At 30.0% G+C, this 19,018-nt stretch overlaps 2 protein-coding genes across 2 annotated transcripts; both read left to right on the top strand.

Moving 5' to 3' along the window:
* Positions 1-253: 253 nt before the first annotated feature.
* Positions 254-1,109, top strand: LOC11423791 (uncharacterized). The gene has a single exon (XM_003611430.4). The coding sequence runs from the start codon at positions 444-446 to the stop codon at positions 840-842; it is 399 nt and encodes a 132-aa protein (XP_003611478.1). The 5' UTR covers positions 254-443; the 3' UTR covers positions 843-1,109.
* Positions 1,110-7,521: 6,412 nt separating this feature from the next.
* LOC11424807 (transcriptional regulator SUPERMAN) lies at positions 7,522-8,615 on the top strand. The gene has a single exon (XM_003611433.3). It carries the CDS (start codon positions 7,582-7,584, stop codon positions 8,335-8,337), a length of 756 nt encoding a protein of 251 aa, XP_003611481.1. The 5' UTR covers positions 7,522-7,581; the 3' UTR covers positions 8,338-8,615.
* Positions 8,616-19,018: the final 10,403 nt, after the last annotated feature.

The raw sequence follows: 19,018 nt of genomic DNA on the forward strand, positions 1-19,018 counted from the left end.
ACTCTACCACTTGCCCTACGGCATTGACTCTTACCTGAAAACACCCTCACGCGCCTCCCTATGAGCGTAGCCTAACTTCTACTCTCATTGCAGTCCAAAGGATCCTTTCACACCAACGGCTAGTTCTCATTACAAAATGCAACACGACAATGATATATACATCCAAAGCAACCTTTTCTTTCCTTTATGGCCACCCAAAATAATTTTTAATTAATTTTTAGTTTGCTAATTTTTTAATCCAAATCCATATATAAACACAAACACACTTTTATATATTTATTTTGTACATTTTAAGTGTTCTAGCAAGTTCAATAGCCACCAACAATAACATAGATTTCACCTTAAAAAAACAACATAGATTTATTCATTCATCCTCTTCAACTATACAACCTTGTTTTCCTCAAAAAGAAAAAAACAACAACCTCGTACCTTGCATTTAACACATGGATTGTTTGGTGATGCCAGTTTCATTGATCAGGAGAAGATCAACAAGTTCAAGATTGGGTTATAGACCACTAACCAATGATGGATTGGATCAACAAGATTCTGATAGCCGCGTGACGGTGGTGGTTGGAAAAGAGAAGAAGGTGTTCCTCGTAGACCCTATCATATTACAAGAAAATCCATTTAAGGTTTTGATGGATATCTCAATGAAGAAGGATCCAACAAAGAAAAAGAAGGATCATTTCCATTTTTCATCAAGTCAGCAAAGAGTTATCTTTGTGGATGTTGATGATATTTTGTTTGAGCACATGTTGTGGCTTATGAACAATGATACATCTTCTTTGTTTCAGCTGAATTTGAAGGATATTGTTGATTTTTATACTCATGATGATATGTAATATTGTTCTAAATTTACAGAGTACTTTAGCTTTCTTAACAGCAGAGGTAAGGTACTATGTTAATTTTACATTAATTTTCTGTTCATACTTCAATGTTATTTCTTTGTGAAATACAGAAGGAACACTTAGCATCTTGTAATATGTATCTAATGAACATAACCCATTGCTAATATTGTATTATTTTACTCAAATAATTATGATAGAATATTACGACGTGATTTGATCATGTAGTTGATTTCATTTACTGGGATTAAATTTGTTTGTTGCTATTGTTGTTCATCGATGGTTGATTATAATTCTTTCTTATTCACTTTCTATTTTCGATGTCAAGTTAAATATTTGCACTCCTATTAATTGATCCATCTAATGTAATTTACTTAGAATAGAAAAAAAGAGAGCATTTCATTGTTGATGGAAATATAGAATGATTAACTAAGGTAAGTTAAGTGAACATATAAAATTAACCAAATTTATTTATTTAGGATTAGGATTTTTTTTCCTCTAGTTGGAAACTGCTGTTAAAAGTAAAATCACTTTCTTCATGACTCTGGATGTAGATGTTTGGCCAAGTTTCCAGCCTTTGGTGGATTGTCGGTGATGGAAAATGACACTATTATACCCTGTGAGAGGTGTGAACGAGAGATAGAAAAAAGAAATGGAAAAAGGATAATAATTGTTATATAGTCGCAGATTCAACTCATTTAGATTTGACTGCACTAAGATATTATTGCTCGGGATCAAGTAGCTTAGCTCTTCGTTATTTTCTTTTAATCATTTCTAAACATTTCATCCAAAAATATCTCTTTAAGCACTTAGGTTTCACAAGTTCTTTGATAATGATAACATTTTGTCATCAACATTAATAACATCAGTAGCAAATTCATTTTCAAATATTTTCATAAAAATGTATCAACAAATGAATTTTTTTTTCTATAATTTTTTTTTGGTCTTAGATGAAGTGGTAATCCATTGAAAATAAACTCACACACAACTGTGAGGTCCCGGGTTTGAACCTGGGTCACAACGTCCGGCCTTGCAATTTCGGCATTTGCCAGTTGAGCTAGGACTTCTAGATTTATCTCATTTTTTTAACAAGCCAAAATGAGATATATTATAAAACAACAATTATTCCTCCTGCATAAGGTGTGCAAAGAAAGAACAACCCTGAAAAGTTACAAAGTCACTGATGTCTGAAAAGAGCCGACATCACCAAAACAACAAAATAAAATTACATGTGGACTCCCATACAAAGAAGCGGGTGTTTCCACCAGTCGTAATAACTGTACGTAAACGACACCTGATGCGATTTCAACCATAAAAATGAGTGAAACTTCACTTTGTTAATGAGAACACTAGGATCAGAAGCAATATTTTTGAAGATACGGTGATTTATCTCCTTCCAAAAAACCCAAACACAAGCGAGCCAAACAGTTTTAAAGAAAAGGTGTGAAGATCGCGTCATACCCGCCATGGGAGAAAACTGAATAAAGTGTTGTTGAATAACATTTGGAGCAACCGAAAAGATACCCAACCAAGATCGAACAAGTGTCCAGACACTGGCAGCGATGGCACAATCTAGAAATATGTGATGAGCTGTTTCCAAATTGCCGCAGCCTGCTGCACACGCACATTCCGTGGATGGAATAATACTCCTTCGCAACAGATTGTCTTTTGTCGGTAATCTGTTTCAAAGAAGACGCCAAGCAAACAATGATATCTTTGCTGAAATGTTTCTTTGCCAGACATCATCTACTTGGTCCCGAAGCACAGGTTCATCAGGTGCGGTAAACAGACAATAGGCACCACACGTCGGGTAACCATGAATAGAATCAAGCAACCATTTCCACCTGTCACTAACGTGCTCCTGTAAACAAAACAATGTTAAGTAATAAAGCTGAGCACTCCCTCACACACTCCTCCACCCAAGCTAGCAAACGGTGTCTCCACACCCACTTGTCGTAGAAAATATTTAAGAAGACCCCCTATCATTATCTGAGTCTCGAGGTCTATCATGATCCTTAAAAACTCTCATGACCCATCTCACCTAAATTTTTGTACCAAATTGTATGAGTCCATAAAGAGACATATCGATTTGATTAAGTATTTTTCTCAAGAGTCTTAATTGTATGTCTCTAGAAGATTAGATCTTGAGTGAGTTTAATATAATTATCAAAATCAAGCGAGTTATACAAACATGGTGTACCACATTAATCATAAGCAAATTAAGCCCTTCAAATTCAATATTAGATTTGTGCAAGACTCTTGAACAAATCGTCAAAAGTTTATGTATCTTCGTATTTCATGATTCTCACTTTATTTTTACGTAAAAATTCATTCATATCTAACTAGCTCAACACCTACGTAAACAACCTATAAGTCCAAAATTATTTGTTTGCAAAGCAAGTCTACTTCTCTTCCGATTTCGTCTTTCTTGTTATCATTTATGACATATAACACTATATTATATACAAAATATCGTCAACACTACCTTCATATTGCTTTCACCATATTGCGTTCATGATATAATTTAACGAGATATATTTACTTTAACAAATTTCAGGCACCAAATTAGTTTCTTTTAATGGTAAAAAATCAATGTCAAAGTAATTTTTGGAGTTTGCAGATCCTTGCATGTGATATCTATAGCTCATTATCTTGTTCCATGATTCTTATATTTGGAAATGACAAATCTACCAAACTTTACGTATATGTGAGACTTATTTGAAATGTTAGATAAACCCACAAAGACATCAACTATGATTTGTGCATTAGCAACTAATATTGGTTTGCTAAAATTTGCAAATGATATATTACTTTATTAGCCAAAAAATCAATTGTAAATGAGATGACTTACATATGAAAGTAGAAAAATATGTGTTTTTGCATTAAGTTCAATTCAATATTAACTATTATTTCGACAATGATACCATTTTTATTTATAATAGAGAGACAAATAGTGAAATGAGATATTAACAATTTAGTGATTTTTTGATATATTTAAATGACTTAAAACGACAACTAAGAAGGAACAAATGATTTTTTTTAATTAAAAACCTCATATATTGAAAAAAGTAAAAAACTTGAGATCATAAAGGGTCAAATCAAATTCTTTTTTTTTTTGAATGGAAAAAATATGTATATAAAGAAGAAATCTCCCAAAAGAATACAAACATAAACAAATAATGAGTACAAGAATTACTCAAGTCTTTCAAAAAAAAGAAAAAAGAATTACCCAAGTCAAGCAATAACAAATTCAAATGGTCCCTTCCATAGTAAAACAAAAGCGAAAACTAAAACAACACCAAAAGATTATCTAACCTTCTATCAGAATCACCCAATCCCAACCAAATAGAAGGAAGACTAGAAACGAAAATCCACAGTCAACCAACCCATAGACAAATCCGTCACATAACATTATCGGTGTCAACACAAAATGAATTCATTATCCCAGTCATTGAAGAAACAAGCATGACCAAAATATTTTCCTAAAAACCAATCCAAGAGGTGAAGAATTTAACCATTTTCACCAATTGGAGTACCAACGTCTTCTATTCCAAAAAGATGAGAGCATTCCAGAATCTCCACAAGAACCACACAACAAGAAATTACATCTAACCACACTCTGTCTTCATTGCTAAGAGCATGATTAGCTAAAAGGTTGGCTGATTCCAGCATGACGGAAACTAATACAACCATGAGAATTTCTTTTCCCACCACTAAACAAAAGATTGTTTCACATTTCTTCAAATATTTAGTGTTTAATTTATTTTCAATTTTCTTTTTGAATACTCGTCTATTTCGAACCATATAGCTTGTAATGTATTGTTCAAAAATTCAAATTATGTAATATGAAATTATAAAAAACCGCTTTGAATTATAAAATTCAAATAAAAACCTAATTGAGAATTCAGCGGTGGAAAAAGAAATTCTCTAGAACCATTATTTGATATTTGGGCCAAACAACTTTTAAAAGCCAAGCCCACATAACCCAAAAAAACAAAAAAAAAGTACTCTTTATCATGAATTCTGCAATATTATTATTATTTAATGAGTATGATAAATCATATTTTTTAAACATATAGTTAGAAAATAATGTACTTCGATATCAGATGATAAATTGTTTGAGAGAAATATAGTTTGATTTTTGAGTGAACAATTATTGATCAGATAATACCTATCTCACAAACGAACTCCGAATTACCAACATTTATTTTCTTAAAAACCGGAGAGTAAGTATATGATATCTAATTTTTTAATTATTTAATGAATAAAAACAACAAGCTTAACATGTTTAGCCCGCAAGTGAAGTATACTTAATTAACTAATACTAGGTATGAGTTAGCTAGCATCCCTGTCTGTGAATTTGGTGGCATGTACTAGTTGGACGTCGACATAAACAATGATACAGGAACGTAAGAAAGGTGTGTTTCTTTCTTTCTTGGTATGTTCGTATATATATATATATAGGCGAAGATAGCTATGTTTTCAAAGTAGCTATATGTTACTTCATCAGCTATCTTTTGTTAATTGTCTTATATGGATTCAATCAATTAATTAATTGTCCAACGGGTTTTATAATTTGAATGCGCGTAATGAGAGTTTTATTTGTCTCTGCAGTTGCAGGGGGGCTATGCATACTGACAACAAGAAACTAACAGAATAGAGCATTAGAGACCTACCTAGCTTTGCCTTCTACCATTCTTTCAACATGATAATATAATTATTTTTTTTTTTTTTTTGTAAGATCTCAACAATAACAATAGGTACAATGCAAGCAACTTAATCACTGATCATAAAAAAATATTTTAAAGGCCGTCAAGTATTTTGGAAACAAATATTTTATTAAAAGATTTTACTAACCATTATCCTTAGGGTAATTGTTAAGGAGTTCAAAAATAGAAAATTTTCATTAAAAACAACAACCTTTTAACTTTCATAAAGTTAAATATTCTACTTTTCAACAATTTCGTCTAATGCAGAATTTTTATATTTATCTTTTTAACCAACTCCCTTAGGGCACTGATTAACATTTTTCTTTATTAAATAATTGACGTATCAAAATTATAACATGGTTTAGATACATCAATTATTTAATAAATCTAAAAAAAAAAAAATTTTTGTTTAAAACAGTGACTTGAAGAAATATATATGTATAAATATTGCTTCTAATTTGTTTTTTTCTTTTAAAAAGGCCAAAAGAATATGATATAGGAAAATCGGAGTAGAAGACATACTTTAAATCAAATGATGGTAGGTGTTTATAGGTTATGGTCTTTGCAGTGGTGATTTTTTTCGGATGCCATAGAATTTCTTCTTCACATGTGTATTTTATTGTATCAGTGGCTGACATTGGATTTTCTTCCTATTGTCTGATGTTGAGGTTACTTTGTACATCTTGTGATTATTGGCTCTTTATCAATAAAAACATGGAAAGAACATAAAAGACAACAAAAACAAATAATTTAAATGAGATGGTTCACATATTTTTTAGTTTAATAAGAGTTTAAGAATTTGATAGAAACGGAATTGCAAAGCCCATAACTCTCTTTTCGTAGCATTTAGAACTTTATATTTGTAAAATGATTTCAAACAACTAGTATATATTGAATTAACGTGTGATGGTTTTACATTTATTAACTCAGAAATTCTAATGAAAATAGGTAATGGAGTATTTATATTTGGGAAATTTTCATATTAAAAAAATAGGGAGTGTAATAATTTTTTTTTTTTTTTTTGAGGGGAAGGAGTGTAATAAATTTTAATCAAATAGTACCTTTTATCCATTATTTTTGTGAATATCAAATTTATTTTTTTACTAAAAATGATAAGGATCCATCTTTGAACTATTTTTTAGAGGTCCACACATTAGATGCACCCTTAAAAAAATTATATTAGCATATGAATAAAGTAATAAACTAATTTATGAATTAATGTTATTCGTATTATGTTATTTTAAGAGGTAGAACAAGTTGGGTCAAACAATATTTTTTTTAAAGATTTTGATTACTATATATCTTAGAAGCATTTTAATGAAATATTTATTATTTTAAAATTCATTTTTATTAAAAATAGTAAATGTTTATATTTGGAAGAATTTTGAATGATTCATATTAGATTGACCCTATATAGGCAGTTACTTTTATGTATTTCTACTTTTTTTAGGAGATGTATATTTATTTTGTATAGCCTTTTTACATTTTGAATGCTTAATGTCAAAATTAAGGACATATTAAACTTATATTGCGATTTGCAACTAATTAAAAATTAAAAAGAGGGTGAGGAATATTGAAGATTTAAAACAATGGTGTGCTTTCCCCCTCAAAAAATAATTGTGTGCTTGATGAGTTATATTTCAATGACGTAGATGTCAAAGGAGATGATTTGTCTATATTAAGCAATAGCTAGTTGTATGTGCTTCAATTATAACCTATAGTATTTTTTTATTTACCATTATTAGTATAATATATCCTTTTTTTTTTTTGAGGGAGTAGTATAGTATAATATATCTAGTGTCAATATGTTCCAATCCAGCAGCTATCTATCTAGCTTACTTAAAATTTATTAATTGGTGATACATTCGATTTGATGTTTTAAAGCATGACTTTGTCTTGACCTTAAATATTATTAATTATATTCACCCCCCCTATTTAATAACGAATTATATTTATCTCCAATTTCATCCCCCACCCCATTACCAATATCTATCTATCTTTCTATCTTAAATGTCAGTGACAGTACCATGGCTACAGATATTGGCCTTCTTTCCAATATGACTCAGATCCAAAAATCATCACAATCACAATCTCAACAACACCAACCAAACCCTAATTCCAACACCACTACACCCCCCTCACCATCTTCATCAACTTGGATGTGGAACCCTAAACAACACCAAGAACAAGAAGATGAAGATTCATGGGAGGTAAGGGCTTTTGCTGAAGACACAAGGAATATTATGAACACAACATGGCCACCAAGGTCCTACACCTGTACCTTTTGCAGAAGAGAGTTCCGGTCAGCTCAAGCTCTTGGTGGTCACATGAATGTTCACCGCCGCGACCGTGCTCGTCTCCATCAAACCCAACCACCGTTAAATTCTTCTCATCCTTCATCACCATTCATAAATATTCCTCCACAAGACCTTGTTGCTAATGCTGGATTGTGCCTTCTTTACCATTTACCAAACCCTAATAATAATGCTTTTGCTTCCTTCAATAGTTCTAGTCCTAATGGAGAATCTCCTTCTACTTTTCTCTCAATCTCATCATCAACATCTTATCCTCCAAATAATTTGATGATGCAAATGCAAGCTTGTTCTCCATCTTTTAATTTTCAAGTGGATAATTCAGCTAGGTTGATCAACAATAGCATTTCTTCTTTTTCTAGCAAAGTGGACCAGCAACATGCTACTTGCACCTCCATTGATGATAATGGTCATGAAATTGAAGAGCTTGATCTTGAGCTCCGTTTAGGGAACAAGCCAACACCAACTTGAAAAGGCATAGATAGATATTTATATTTGAAGTTTGAACCATATATGGTGGTTAATTGATTTTAGTGTATGTGAAGAAAATTTAAATTCTAAATTCCAACAAGTACTTTTAAATGAATTATTTGCTCGATCTCTCTTTTTCAGTGTGTGGAGAAGAAAGTGTACTGTAATTTGTTGATGATTGAGACACCATGTCCAGCTTTTACATAGCTGAAATTGATAGGACTATGGGATTTATTTTTTGGTTGGGGCTCTAGGGATTAATTTCAATAAAATTTCAATAATTTATTGTTTCTTTGGGTTGATTGATTTTATTAATATGATGAGTGTTTAATTGTTTTGTAACTATGAAGGTGAACAAGAAGGAGCAATTAGTTATTCATTTGGGAAGGGAATGGGAAAGGAGGAGGAGGAGAGAAAGAAGAGGATTTTTCAAAGAAAAATTAAAATGTAAGTTGGTATATCACTATTTTTTTAAAGATATTTCAAGTAGAAACTAATGATGAAAAAAGATTAGGGTTTTGAATAAGACACTGAAAAAGGTTGCAGTGAAGTGTCATTTTCTGTTTTAGTGTTGTGTCTAAGTACACACACATATATATATCATATATGTTTCTGGGCATAAATTTCCGTGGGGATTATTATTTTCAACTTTTTGTCTGAATAAATAAATAAATGGAAGTAATAATTATATTTACTGTTCACACCCTTTTTTACACAAAACTACAAATATGCCCCGTTTTTTGTTTTAGTACTTGCTTATTTTGGCTTAGTATTTCTATTTTTGACGATATTCGGTTCAGTATGTTTCTTATTTTGTTGCTGTATTTGTGTGTGCATAGCTGTGAAAACTACAAACATTAATATTGACGTGTATAAGTCATAAATTTTTAGTGCAGAAGTGCATTGGCAAACACATTTACATAAAAAATTTGAGTTCAACATACCCTTCGTATTCAAATCCATCGATGTTATTTATGACTTTGGAATATATGATAGCAAAGTATAGGAAGAGATAAGTACGCTGGCCTTTGGACTATAAAAATGATATAAAAGAAATGTTTATTTCTACTACAAGAGTTAAAAAAAAATCACCATAGAAACAGTATAAGATGTGTTCATTTATTAATTCATCTACTAAATAAATTGTTGCAGTCATATATCATCTTGGAGGTTAATTTAGTTTTTTGGAGCGGATCTTTGAAGTTAATTAAGTTCATTTTCTCTTTCTTGGTTTATAGGATAGATAGTGAAATTGAAGACAATTCACTTCTCGCTATCTCTTGATTAATTTATTTTTTGGCTGCCTTTAATCTAATTTACTCGAAGTATTTATCACTATGCTTTTAATATAGTCATCAAAATATATATTATAAAGGTACATGTATAAAATAAGTTCATAGGGAGATCATGGTATTATGTAAGGGAGATCCAGTATTTATCACCTTTTTTGACGAGCTTCATACCTATAAAATGAAGTTCATAACTTATAAATAATTGTGTACAACATGTATAATAAACCGAGCAATAGAAAATGTTAGAAAAGGTAAAAATATTTGTTTCTAATTCTACCATTTAGTGTTGGAGACTCCAAATTTATATTTTAAGATACATGATTCAGAAATTTTTCGTAGCGTAGACAACATATATATATATATATATATATATATATATATATATATATATATAAATTTGTATCAATAAATATATATAAAAAATTGAATAGTCGTTTAATCTTTCATCTTTCATGTGATTTTACGTTAGATTCTTAATAATATTTATAACAAAGAAAGACACAAAGACGAAAAATAGACTTTTAGTGTCTTAATATCAATACATTTGTTTTTAGTGTGTGAACCATAATCAAATTAAAGTTTATCCTCTTCTTAGGTTTAATTTAATCTTTGAGTAAGTCAAGTATTAAATAATTTTTTAAAAATAAAATAAAGTGAGGGCCATGACACTCATAACCCCACACTCGAGGCCGTCCATGATTGCATCTAATGGATCTCTTGAAAAGGGTTCAAAGATGAACATCTATCACTTTTAATAAATTTTAATATTCCCTCCATTTTAAAATGAGTGTCGCTTTAGCCAATTGCACATATGTTAAGGAATGAAATAAAGTAGTTAAATGTCATAACAATTTTACTAAAATAACCTTACTTAAAAAAGACAAACTTAAAGTTGCATTGAAAATTGTGTGAAAGAGAAAAGTTTGAGTATTTATTGAGGGTAAAGTTGGAAGAAAAAAATTAAAGTTGCATTGAAAATGTAAAGCAACATTCATTTTGAAACAATTTTTTTTTGCTAAAGCGACATTCATTTTAAAATGGAGGGAGTAAAATATTACAAGTCATCCTATTTTTTTATTATTAAAAATTCACTACTTTACTAAAAATTGTAAGGATCAACCTTTGAATTCTTTTTAAGAAATCCATATTTTATTCTGTTTCTGATTAGTCCTGCATTATGTCAATTTTTTATAATAGTACACACAATACTATTTACAAAATCAAATGAAAAGAAAAATAAAAGAAAAGAAAGAAGAAACAACAACACCAAAAGAGAAATATTTGATTGGTCACAACTTCAAATAAAAAGTATTTGGACAAACATATACACACAAAATAACACATCATTTCTCCTACATTTTCACTTATTTGAATATGTTCCTAAATAAAAAGTTTAACCTGAGATTCATTTCTTAAGGTGAAAAAAAACAGAGAATAAATAGAATTAAAGACCATATATATACCACACTTGAGATGCAAAGTCACAGGGTAATAAAAAGACAGTGCGGTGATTCGAGAATAATTTGAACGATCTACATCGAGAATAATTCGACAACAAATACTTTTTCGAGTACATATCTTATCTAAAAGAAATTGTGAAGAATGCAATTACTTTCGAAGGAGTTCAACTCTTCCAAACTTGCAACATGATCTATATGTCAGTTTTAGGTAAAGACTCCATCGAAGGCAATCTAACTGCAAGAAATTCATATGTTGAACTAACATAAATCCAACTAAAGAAGAGTCGTTCCAACAAGACCAAATATCCGCTAGCAAGATAAGATAACACTACCAAATGGTAAAAAAAAAAAAAAAAAAAAAAATCATGTTAGCTAGGTGTTCTTGCTCCCAAAACCACCTCACCTTCCCAGTGAGCTTTAATTCACACCATTACATTTGTTATTAGGCTTAATTAACACAATTACCTTACAAACTTTAATTAATCTCATCCAACTACGCAAATAGAATATCAAGGCATATTATACAAACAATCAACATGAATTAAAATACAAGTTGGTGTATTTTTGAAATCAAATTTCACTTGGGTGTCGTTGGTTTTTAGTGTCATGTGTCTTTAGTGTACACCAAAGGTTAACGACTCATAAGTGAAATCCGATCACGATGAATTTGAAAACGAGCAATGATATTTGAACATCTATTTGAGACAACTCTTGTGATAACTTCTTTTCTCTCTCTTTTCATTGGTCAAGAACAATGAAGAGAGAAAAAGAAAGAGAGAAAATAAGAGTATAATATGAATATGAGAGAGAAGGTTGTCATAAAGTGGTTGTACAAATGTCATTTCTCTTTGAAAAAATTATATAAACACTTTAATTTTGTTGAAACCTAGTGTACTAGATGTCTGCTAGCTAGGTAATTAAGGAAAGAAAAGAGAAGCTGGGAGTAGGGGTTGTCTGTGTCTTTGCTAAGATAACTTTTCTAGCACTATTAATTAAAAAAGTGGTGTATTTGGGTTACATATTTGGTACTGTCATCACTGTAAAATCTGGGCTTAATGAAGCAGCACAGCCGCAAAATTAGTAGAATGCGTAAACAACAAGTAAACATGTTTCTTTTTCTGTAGCTAGCTTAATTTACATCAACAAAACTGTAGTCATGGATTGCTGAATTATAGTGACTGACCCTTTACTTCAACAAACTAGGGTAGGCTTGGTCTTCTTTATTAATCAACGTCTCTACTTTCTTTTTGTATCAATTATTATTATAGTATTATATTACCCAAATAGCCTAGAGACTAGAGAGTATACCCTATGTTGCATTGTAGTATGTAAATATTAGTTTCGTTAACGAGTGTATCCGAACATTCTTTAAACATTTTTAAATAAATAGTTATTTTAAAAAAAAAAATCAGATATTTCAATTTCTAGTGCATGATTACATGTATTTTCATAAATAATTACTACTTATATTTTTTTAAAAGTGTCACGGAACACTCGTTAATATTTTTCAATATTATATTATACCCTAGCCACAAACCTTTCCTGAAAAGTAGATAAACACACATGAATGTCCCTGAAACATGCTAGCTAACACAGTTATTGTTCAATCTTTCAATTTATTTCTTCCTGCACCTTTTCATTTACCATCCTTACTGTCTTGTGGTACTTTTGTGTTCTCTTAATTTCAGTCATCATAATATGCCGTGATTAATTAGTTTGTTCAATATAACAGGACTATAGGAAATAATAGTAATAGTATATGTGATCCTCTTAAAAAAAAAAAAAGTATATGTGATCCTTCAAAAAAAAAAGTAGTACTATATGTGACATTAAATAGTACTATAGGAAACAGGGGACCCGATGAACATGTGGATGTGTTTTTGCTAGCTATTACTACATACCAGCAACACTAGTACTATTGTCATGCAATGCAATCTTTGTTCTTTTTTAATAAACTAAAATTTATTGAAAAAATAAAGAAAGAAAAAAGATTGAGTGATAGGGCCAAAATTCAATGAAACAAAACAATTAATTATAAAAAGTAAAATTTAGAAAAACACTTGAAATATATATTTTTGTTTTGAGAGAACTTTTTTTTAATCAACAAATTGTATTGATACCAAACTCTAACAAGATACTTAGAGACGGTGATAAGAGAACAAAAATGTAGCATATAGACGTAACATCCATAAAATCTACCAAAAACTAACCGTAAATAAAATACAGTGTAACCCCCTCCAACACAAAAACACAACTAACCAAAATACCCCAACCGTGGTCTGTTGGATATTTATTTTTTTTCTTTGATGCTGAAAAATGTATTTAGTAAAGTTGAGAATCCATGAAATAGATGATTTTAGTTTATGTGGTCGGTTGAATCTTCAATTTTTTTCCTTGACTCTTAATTTTTAATTTTTTGGTCATGAAAATTGTTCATAACTTACTACTTTAATTTATTTTTGTTGATAAAACTTGCTGCTACTATTCATAGCATACATAGCTTTCTCGTTTTATTGCAAAATATTTCTCCGTACACGTGGTCCAAACTCTTAACCAAAACTTTCCCTATTTTAATGTGCATTTATATGACTAGTCCTTTAACTATCAATTAATGTCGTTTTGGTCCTCATATAGTAACAACTCATGTTCATATCACCATATTCTAAACAATTAAAAATTCATGTTCATATCCTTAACAAGTTATGGGAATTTTATTCTATGCAGTCACCTCTCTTTATCTCTTCTTCAACTTGCATTTTTCTTAAATTTTTTATTCAAAGTAAATCAAGGGCCATAAAATAAAGAAAAAGACATACAATGCCTCATGGTTGGTTTGACTGCGGTCAACCATGGTCCCAAATTATGCCAATTTCATTAACTAGTTCTTCAGTAATCAACACTAAACTGTCATTGTAACCAAAAAAAAAACACTAAACTGTCATTATAACATCCATCAAAACAAATAAATGAAGAATCTCTCTTTAATTATAAACATTTTTCAGACGATATTGTTAAGGGAAATGTTAACCGGTGCCCCGGGGCACCGGTTAAGAATATGAAAAAGGAAATTATATAGTAATTAATGCATTGAAATTGTGTAATTAATTTATAATAAAGTCAAATACAGATCAAATGAGATAAGGACTAAATTGTAAACATTCTAATCAGATCATTGTTGGTTAGACCACAGTTTAGACGTTTAATCTTTAATATGGAAGAGTGCGTTAAAACTTAATAAAAGTTTCACATGAGATGAGATAAGAATTAAATATAAGAAATATCACATTCAATATGCATTATGGTCTTATGGAATGTACGATCAAATGATATTCAACATGATGAAATGTGAGAGATTGAACTCTGTGTATTGGATATGTGATATGTGCTAGTTTGTACCATTTTGTCATTGGGAAGCACCTCCCCCCACCACCCCAAGAAAAAATCATATGATCATGTTCGTCTCTTTAAGCACACAAATCAGCTTAGCTATTTGCAAATAAAACAAAAAATGTTACTGCACTATAAAGGAAGGTCGCTCTTGAGTAATCAGTATTGAATCAGTGTAAAAGTAAATCTTTTATCGTTGGTACTTTTTTGAGACGCTGATACTATATCTCTGTCAAAAACAATTGTTCATGATCGGTTTTCAGTGCTACTAGCTTCTTTACATTGGGGACCAGTACTGCTACTTTTTTACTCCATTCTCTCATTTACTTATAGACTTCATAGTAAAATATAAGAGTTAAACCAATGGTCACAAGTTGATCAAATATTATTACTTTTATTTTTTCAATTTCTTTTTGAAACAATTTTAGTTCTTATTATTAGTAACATAATATTAACATGTTTAACTTTTCATTTTTGTCATGCTGTGTCATAAGAACACAAATTAAGCAATTTAAAATAGAATTAAAAAATAATTTTTGAAACTTTTATGACATTGAATGTAAAAAAATTATACATTTGATTTCTTAACTTATATTTTAAGAGTACAAGTTAACATTTCTTTTTTGCATTGGTTAAGGAAGCCAAAAATAACATGTTTGCATTAGTTTCAACAATATTTTGACTTTTAAAAAGATGACACCGATGGCAATGGTTAGCATTCTCCTTATAGGAAAAAGATGACATTTAATACAGTGAGAATACATAATAAGACTATGGACAATGCTAACAAATGCCCCCGTCCTGGAGACACTGGTTATTGTTAAAGAAACAAATATAATAGTATTGCATGGTGTTGTTTTCAACTAAAACTTTTGACTTTTTTGACTTCGTTAATCAGGATACCGGTTAGCATGAAATTAAAACTATATTCTATAGTAATATAGCAACTGTAATTAGTTGTTGCCATGTCGAGGAGCACATGAAAACCATAGAATAGAGGACAGGAGAGACAGCTAAGAAGAGCTGCACTGCACATATATTTATGGGCTCTGCATGACTACTTTTCAACTCTCATTTTCGACCACATCACTGTTCATCTTCCTCCTCTAGACTCTATGTGCTCTGTCCTTCATTCACTGGCCTGGTCCCCACTTCAAGTTGCTCTAAGTTGGAGAAATTTGAAAAAAGAAATTCAAAGTCTTAAATTATCAAGTGTAGTTAAGTTTTTTAAACACTAAGTTTGTAGAGAAAGACTCTGGTTTGATCCCTACAGACACATTATTAAGAAGGTGAGAAAAGTTTAAACTTCAACCTATGATACAATTTACCACATACAATCTGTGTCTTAAATATATTTAGTTAATTTTATTATAACAGCAACGAGTTTTAAAAGAGAAAAGAAACTATAAACACAAACAATAGACAAATGAAGCAACAAATTTTATGTAGTACTTACGTGCATGGAAGAGTATATTCAATATGAGAAATAATACTTTGACTTTAAAATTTTGGTGTAAAATACAATTCCTTTAGTTTTTAGTATGTGTATTTTTAAAATACTTTTAAGTTTTAGAAGATAAAAAGGTAAGAAAGAAATAGAGGTAAATGTGTAGAATATCATATACCTAATTGGAAAATGTTTTGTGTACATCTCATGATGGGTGTACATGCAGCTTGAAAACAAAGAGAAAAAAAAAAGACAAAAGTGAGTAGTGTGATAGATGTGATAGTTTGATGATGTAGTAAGAGAAGGAGATAAAGAGAAAATTAGATCGATGTTGAATGAACGTAGAAAAATAAATTGTGTCTATTTATCAAAGCTTTTATGTTACGCAAGCAAACTAAAGTGCACGGGCACACTTACAACTTAAATTAATAAATTAATGTTTATTTTTTATAAAATAAAGAGTTATTTGTCGATTTTTATATTTTAGAAAATATCATTTCATCAGGAAAAAATATCATTGTCTTTTACATTTTATCGTAAAAATAATCAACATTCACTATTATGGGTAGTAAAAATTCATAAAAATGAAATTTTATTTTGTTGACACTTTGATAAATAAGATTTATTTATCTTAATGGTAAATGATATAAAATATTTTTTTATTGAACTCATTTAATTATTATTTTAAAAATCAGATGTATCAGTACTTATCAAATTTTCGAATGTATCGTAGAAATGATTGGTTTTCAAATACAACAACTCATTTGATGCAACCTCTTAATAATTTCAAGGGCATTCTAAAAAATGACTCAACAACATTTGTTAAGGAATAAAATAAATAGAAGTTTTGCATTAAAAACACTATTTCAAACTTTTAAAAGTTGATTAATTACTCCACTTTCAAATATTACCATTTGTTTTAGAGAAATGATATTTATACATTTAAACTTTCAACTTTTAACTCCTTAGCTTTTTAGTCATGAGTTAATGCCAATATTATCATATTTGTCTTCTTAGCAAATGACTCATTAGAATTTTCCTAATTTTAAACAATAAACGTATGAGAAATAAAGAAAAGTAAAAAAAGACAAAAGAAAACAAAAAGGATAACAAGTGTAATTAGAATTAAGTAAAAAAATATAAAGTGATCATGAGAATAGAGTGAATAGTAGATTTGTTCCCCTAAGATATGTCATACCATCTTCATACCCCGTCTGTTGTTGTATTTATTTAGGCAGGTAGTGGACACGGCCCTTTCTCTCTCTCTCTCTCTCTTTCTGTAACTGATATGGATGTTCAGAAATCTCACAACCATGAATTCAGTGTCCAATAGTAATACTTCTAAAGGAATAATAAACCTGCATAATATAAACCTACATATAGTGTAGTGTAGTAGGTACAACATAAATGCTGCTAGATAAATAATTAAAGGTAGAGAATAAAAATTTAAATTTGATTATTATGAATTACTAGATATTAAAAAATGTAGAACACTCACATATCAGCCCATCAACCACCTGTGCTTGAGTCAGGAGTAGAAGGTAGGGAAATAAATTCTTCCTATAAAGTATATACTTATCAAATTCTTTATAGGATATTTGTATTTAGATGTTCCATACATTAATTAAATGATTAATCTATCAAAAACAAGGACATTCCTCCAAAGACTCAAACCCAATCTTGTTCTTGAAGAGGGATAGAAAAGGTGGTCGAAAATGAGACATTGACCTTCTTCTTGTATGATATATGATAAATTTTACGATTCGAGAGTTTAACTCAACTCATTTTATTTAAGTATCGAAAACTTGTACGAGTTTAACTAAAATTAAAATTATATACAATTTATTATATACATGATATATGTGAGCTAATATAATATTGTAAATAGGTCAATAGTGCAAAATATGACTTAATTATAAAAGGCAAAGTATACATAACTACAATAATAAAGTGAAATGCTCAACTTAGCATAAAAACACAAAAATTAACACGCAAAATATCATAAGTTTCATAAATTACTTAGCCATTCAAAAAACATCCAAAAAATCAAGTTTCACAAGTACTTTGGGCGAGTGTTCTCTATTATATATGTTGTGTGTTTTGTTGTTCGTTTTTGAGAAAAAGAAAGGTTGCGCATTCATCTGACACAAGTACTTTGGATTGGGGTTTACAAAATGAATTGGATGAAAAAAATTGGCCCAAAACCAAAAAAAATGTGATTCCTTAACGTAAACTCGTCCGAGTTTACCACGAATTTTCCGATTTTACTCCGTGTTAACTCGATTAAACTTGGAAAAATTTTCGATTTCACTAAAAACCTAGTTAATGTTCAACTTAATACAATTTTGACATCTAAAAATGCGGACTCGGGCAAATTTACGAGTTAAAATCAATTTGTGGAACACTGGATATATGGGTAGGTGGAGTGGATCTTTGCTAGAGTTTTCTAAGGCTTTGTTTGGGAGTTTGGAGGGGAGGGGAAAGAAAGGCTTTCGAGGGAGAGAAATATAGGACAAAAATTAAGAAATCTTTCACATTTTTTTAAAGAGTATTTTTTTATAGAGTGATAAATTAATGCTTATGATTAATATATTTTTAATTTTAAGAATATTATAACAACATATATTCAATTTGAAGAATTCATATAAACCCTCTCAAACCCTCCAATTTAAAGAATTCATATAAACATTTTCTCTGAAGTTGCACAACATAATATTTATCATATATCTTTAAACTATAATAGGTGTATATATCTATTAAGAAATGAGTAATAATCTGGTGTGGCTACAACCACACCATACCTTATGGTGGGTCCACCTCTGCTCCTCAAATACAATTTTTTAGTTTCTTAAATGAGGAGGGTTGTATATTTTGATGAAGAATAAGTCCTCCAAAAGCCTCCTTTCAACGTCTTCTATTTTTTTCACTTACTCTTTCCTTTTTTTTTTTTAAGCATTTCCTTTCATTTCCTTTCAAACTCGCAAACAAAGCCTAAGTTGTTTTTTATTTTGAATGAACGTATTTTGTATGTTGCTTATCTAAGTCATTGGATCGATGGCACGTGCACTCACTTGGAGGAGGGATTTTTTATTTAA

Source organism: Medicago truncatula, chromosome 5, assembly GCF_003473485.1.
Source record: "Medicago truncatula cultivar Jemalong A17 chromosome 5, MtrunA17r5.0-ANR, whole genome shotgun sequence".
NCBI lineage: Eukaryota > Viridiplantae > Streptophyta > Magnoliopsida > Fabales > Fabaceae > Medicago > Medicago truncatula.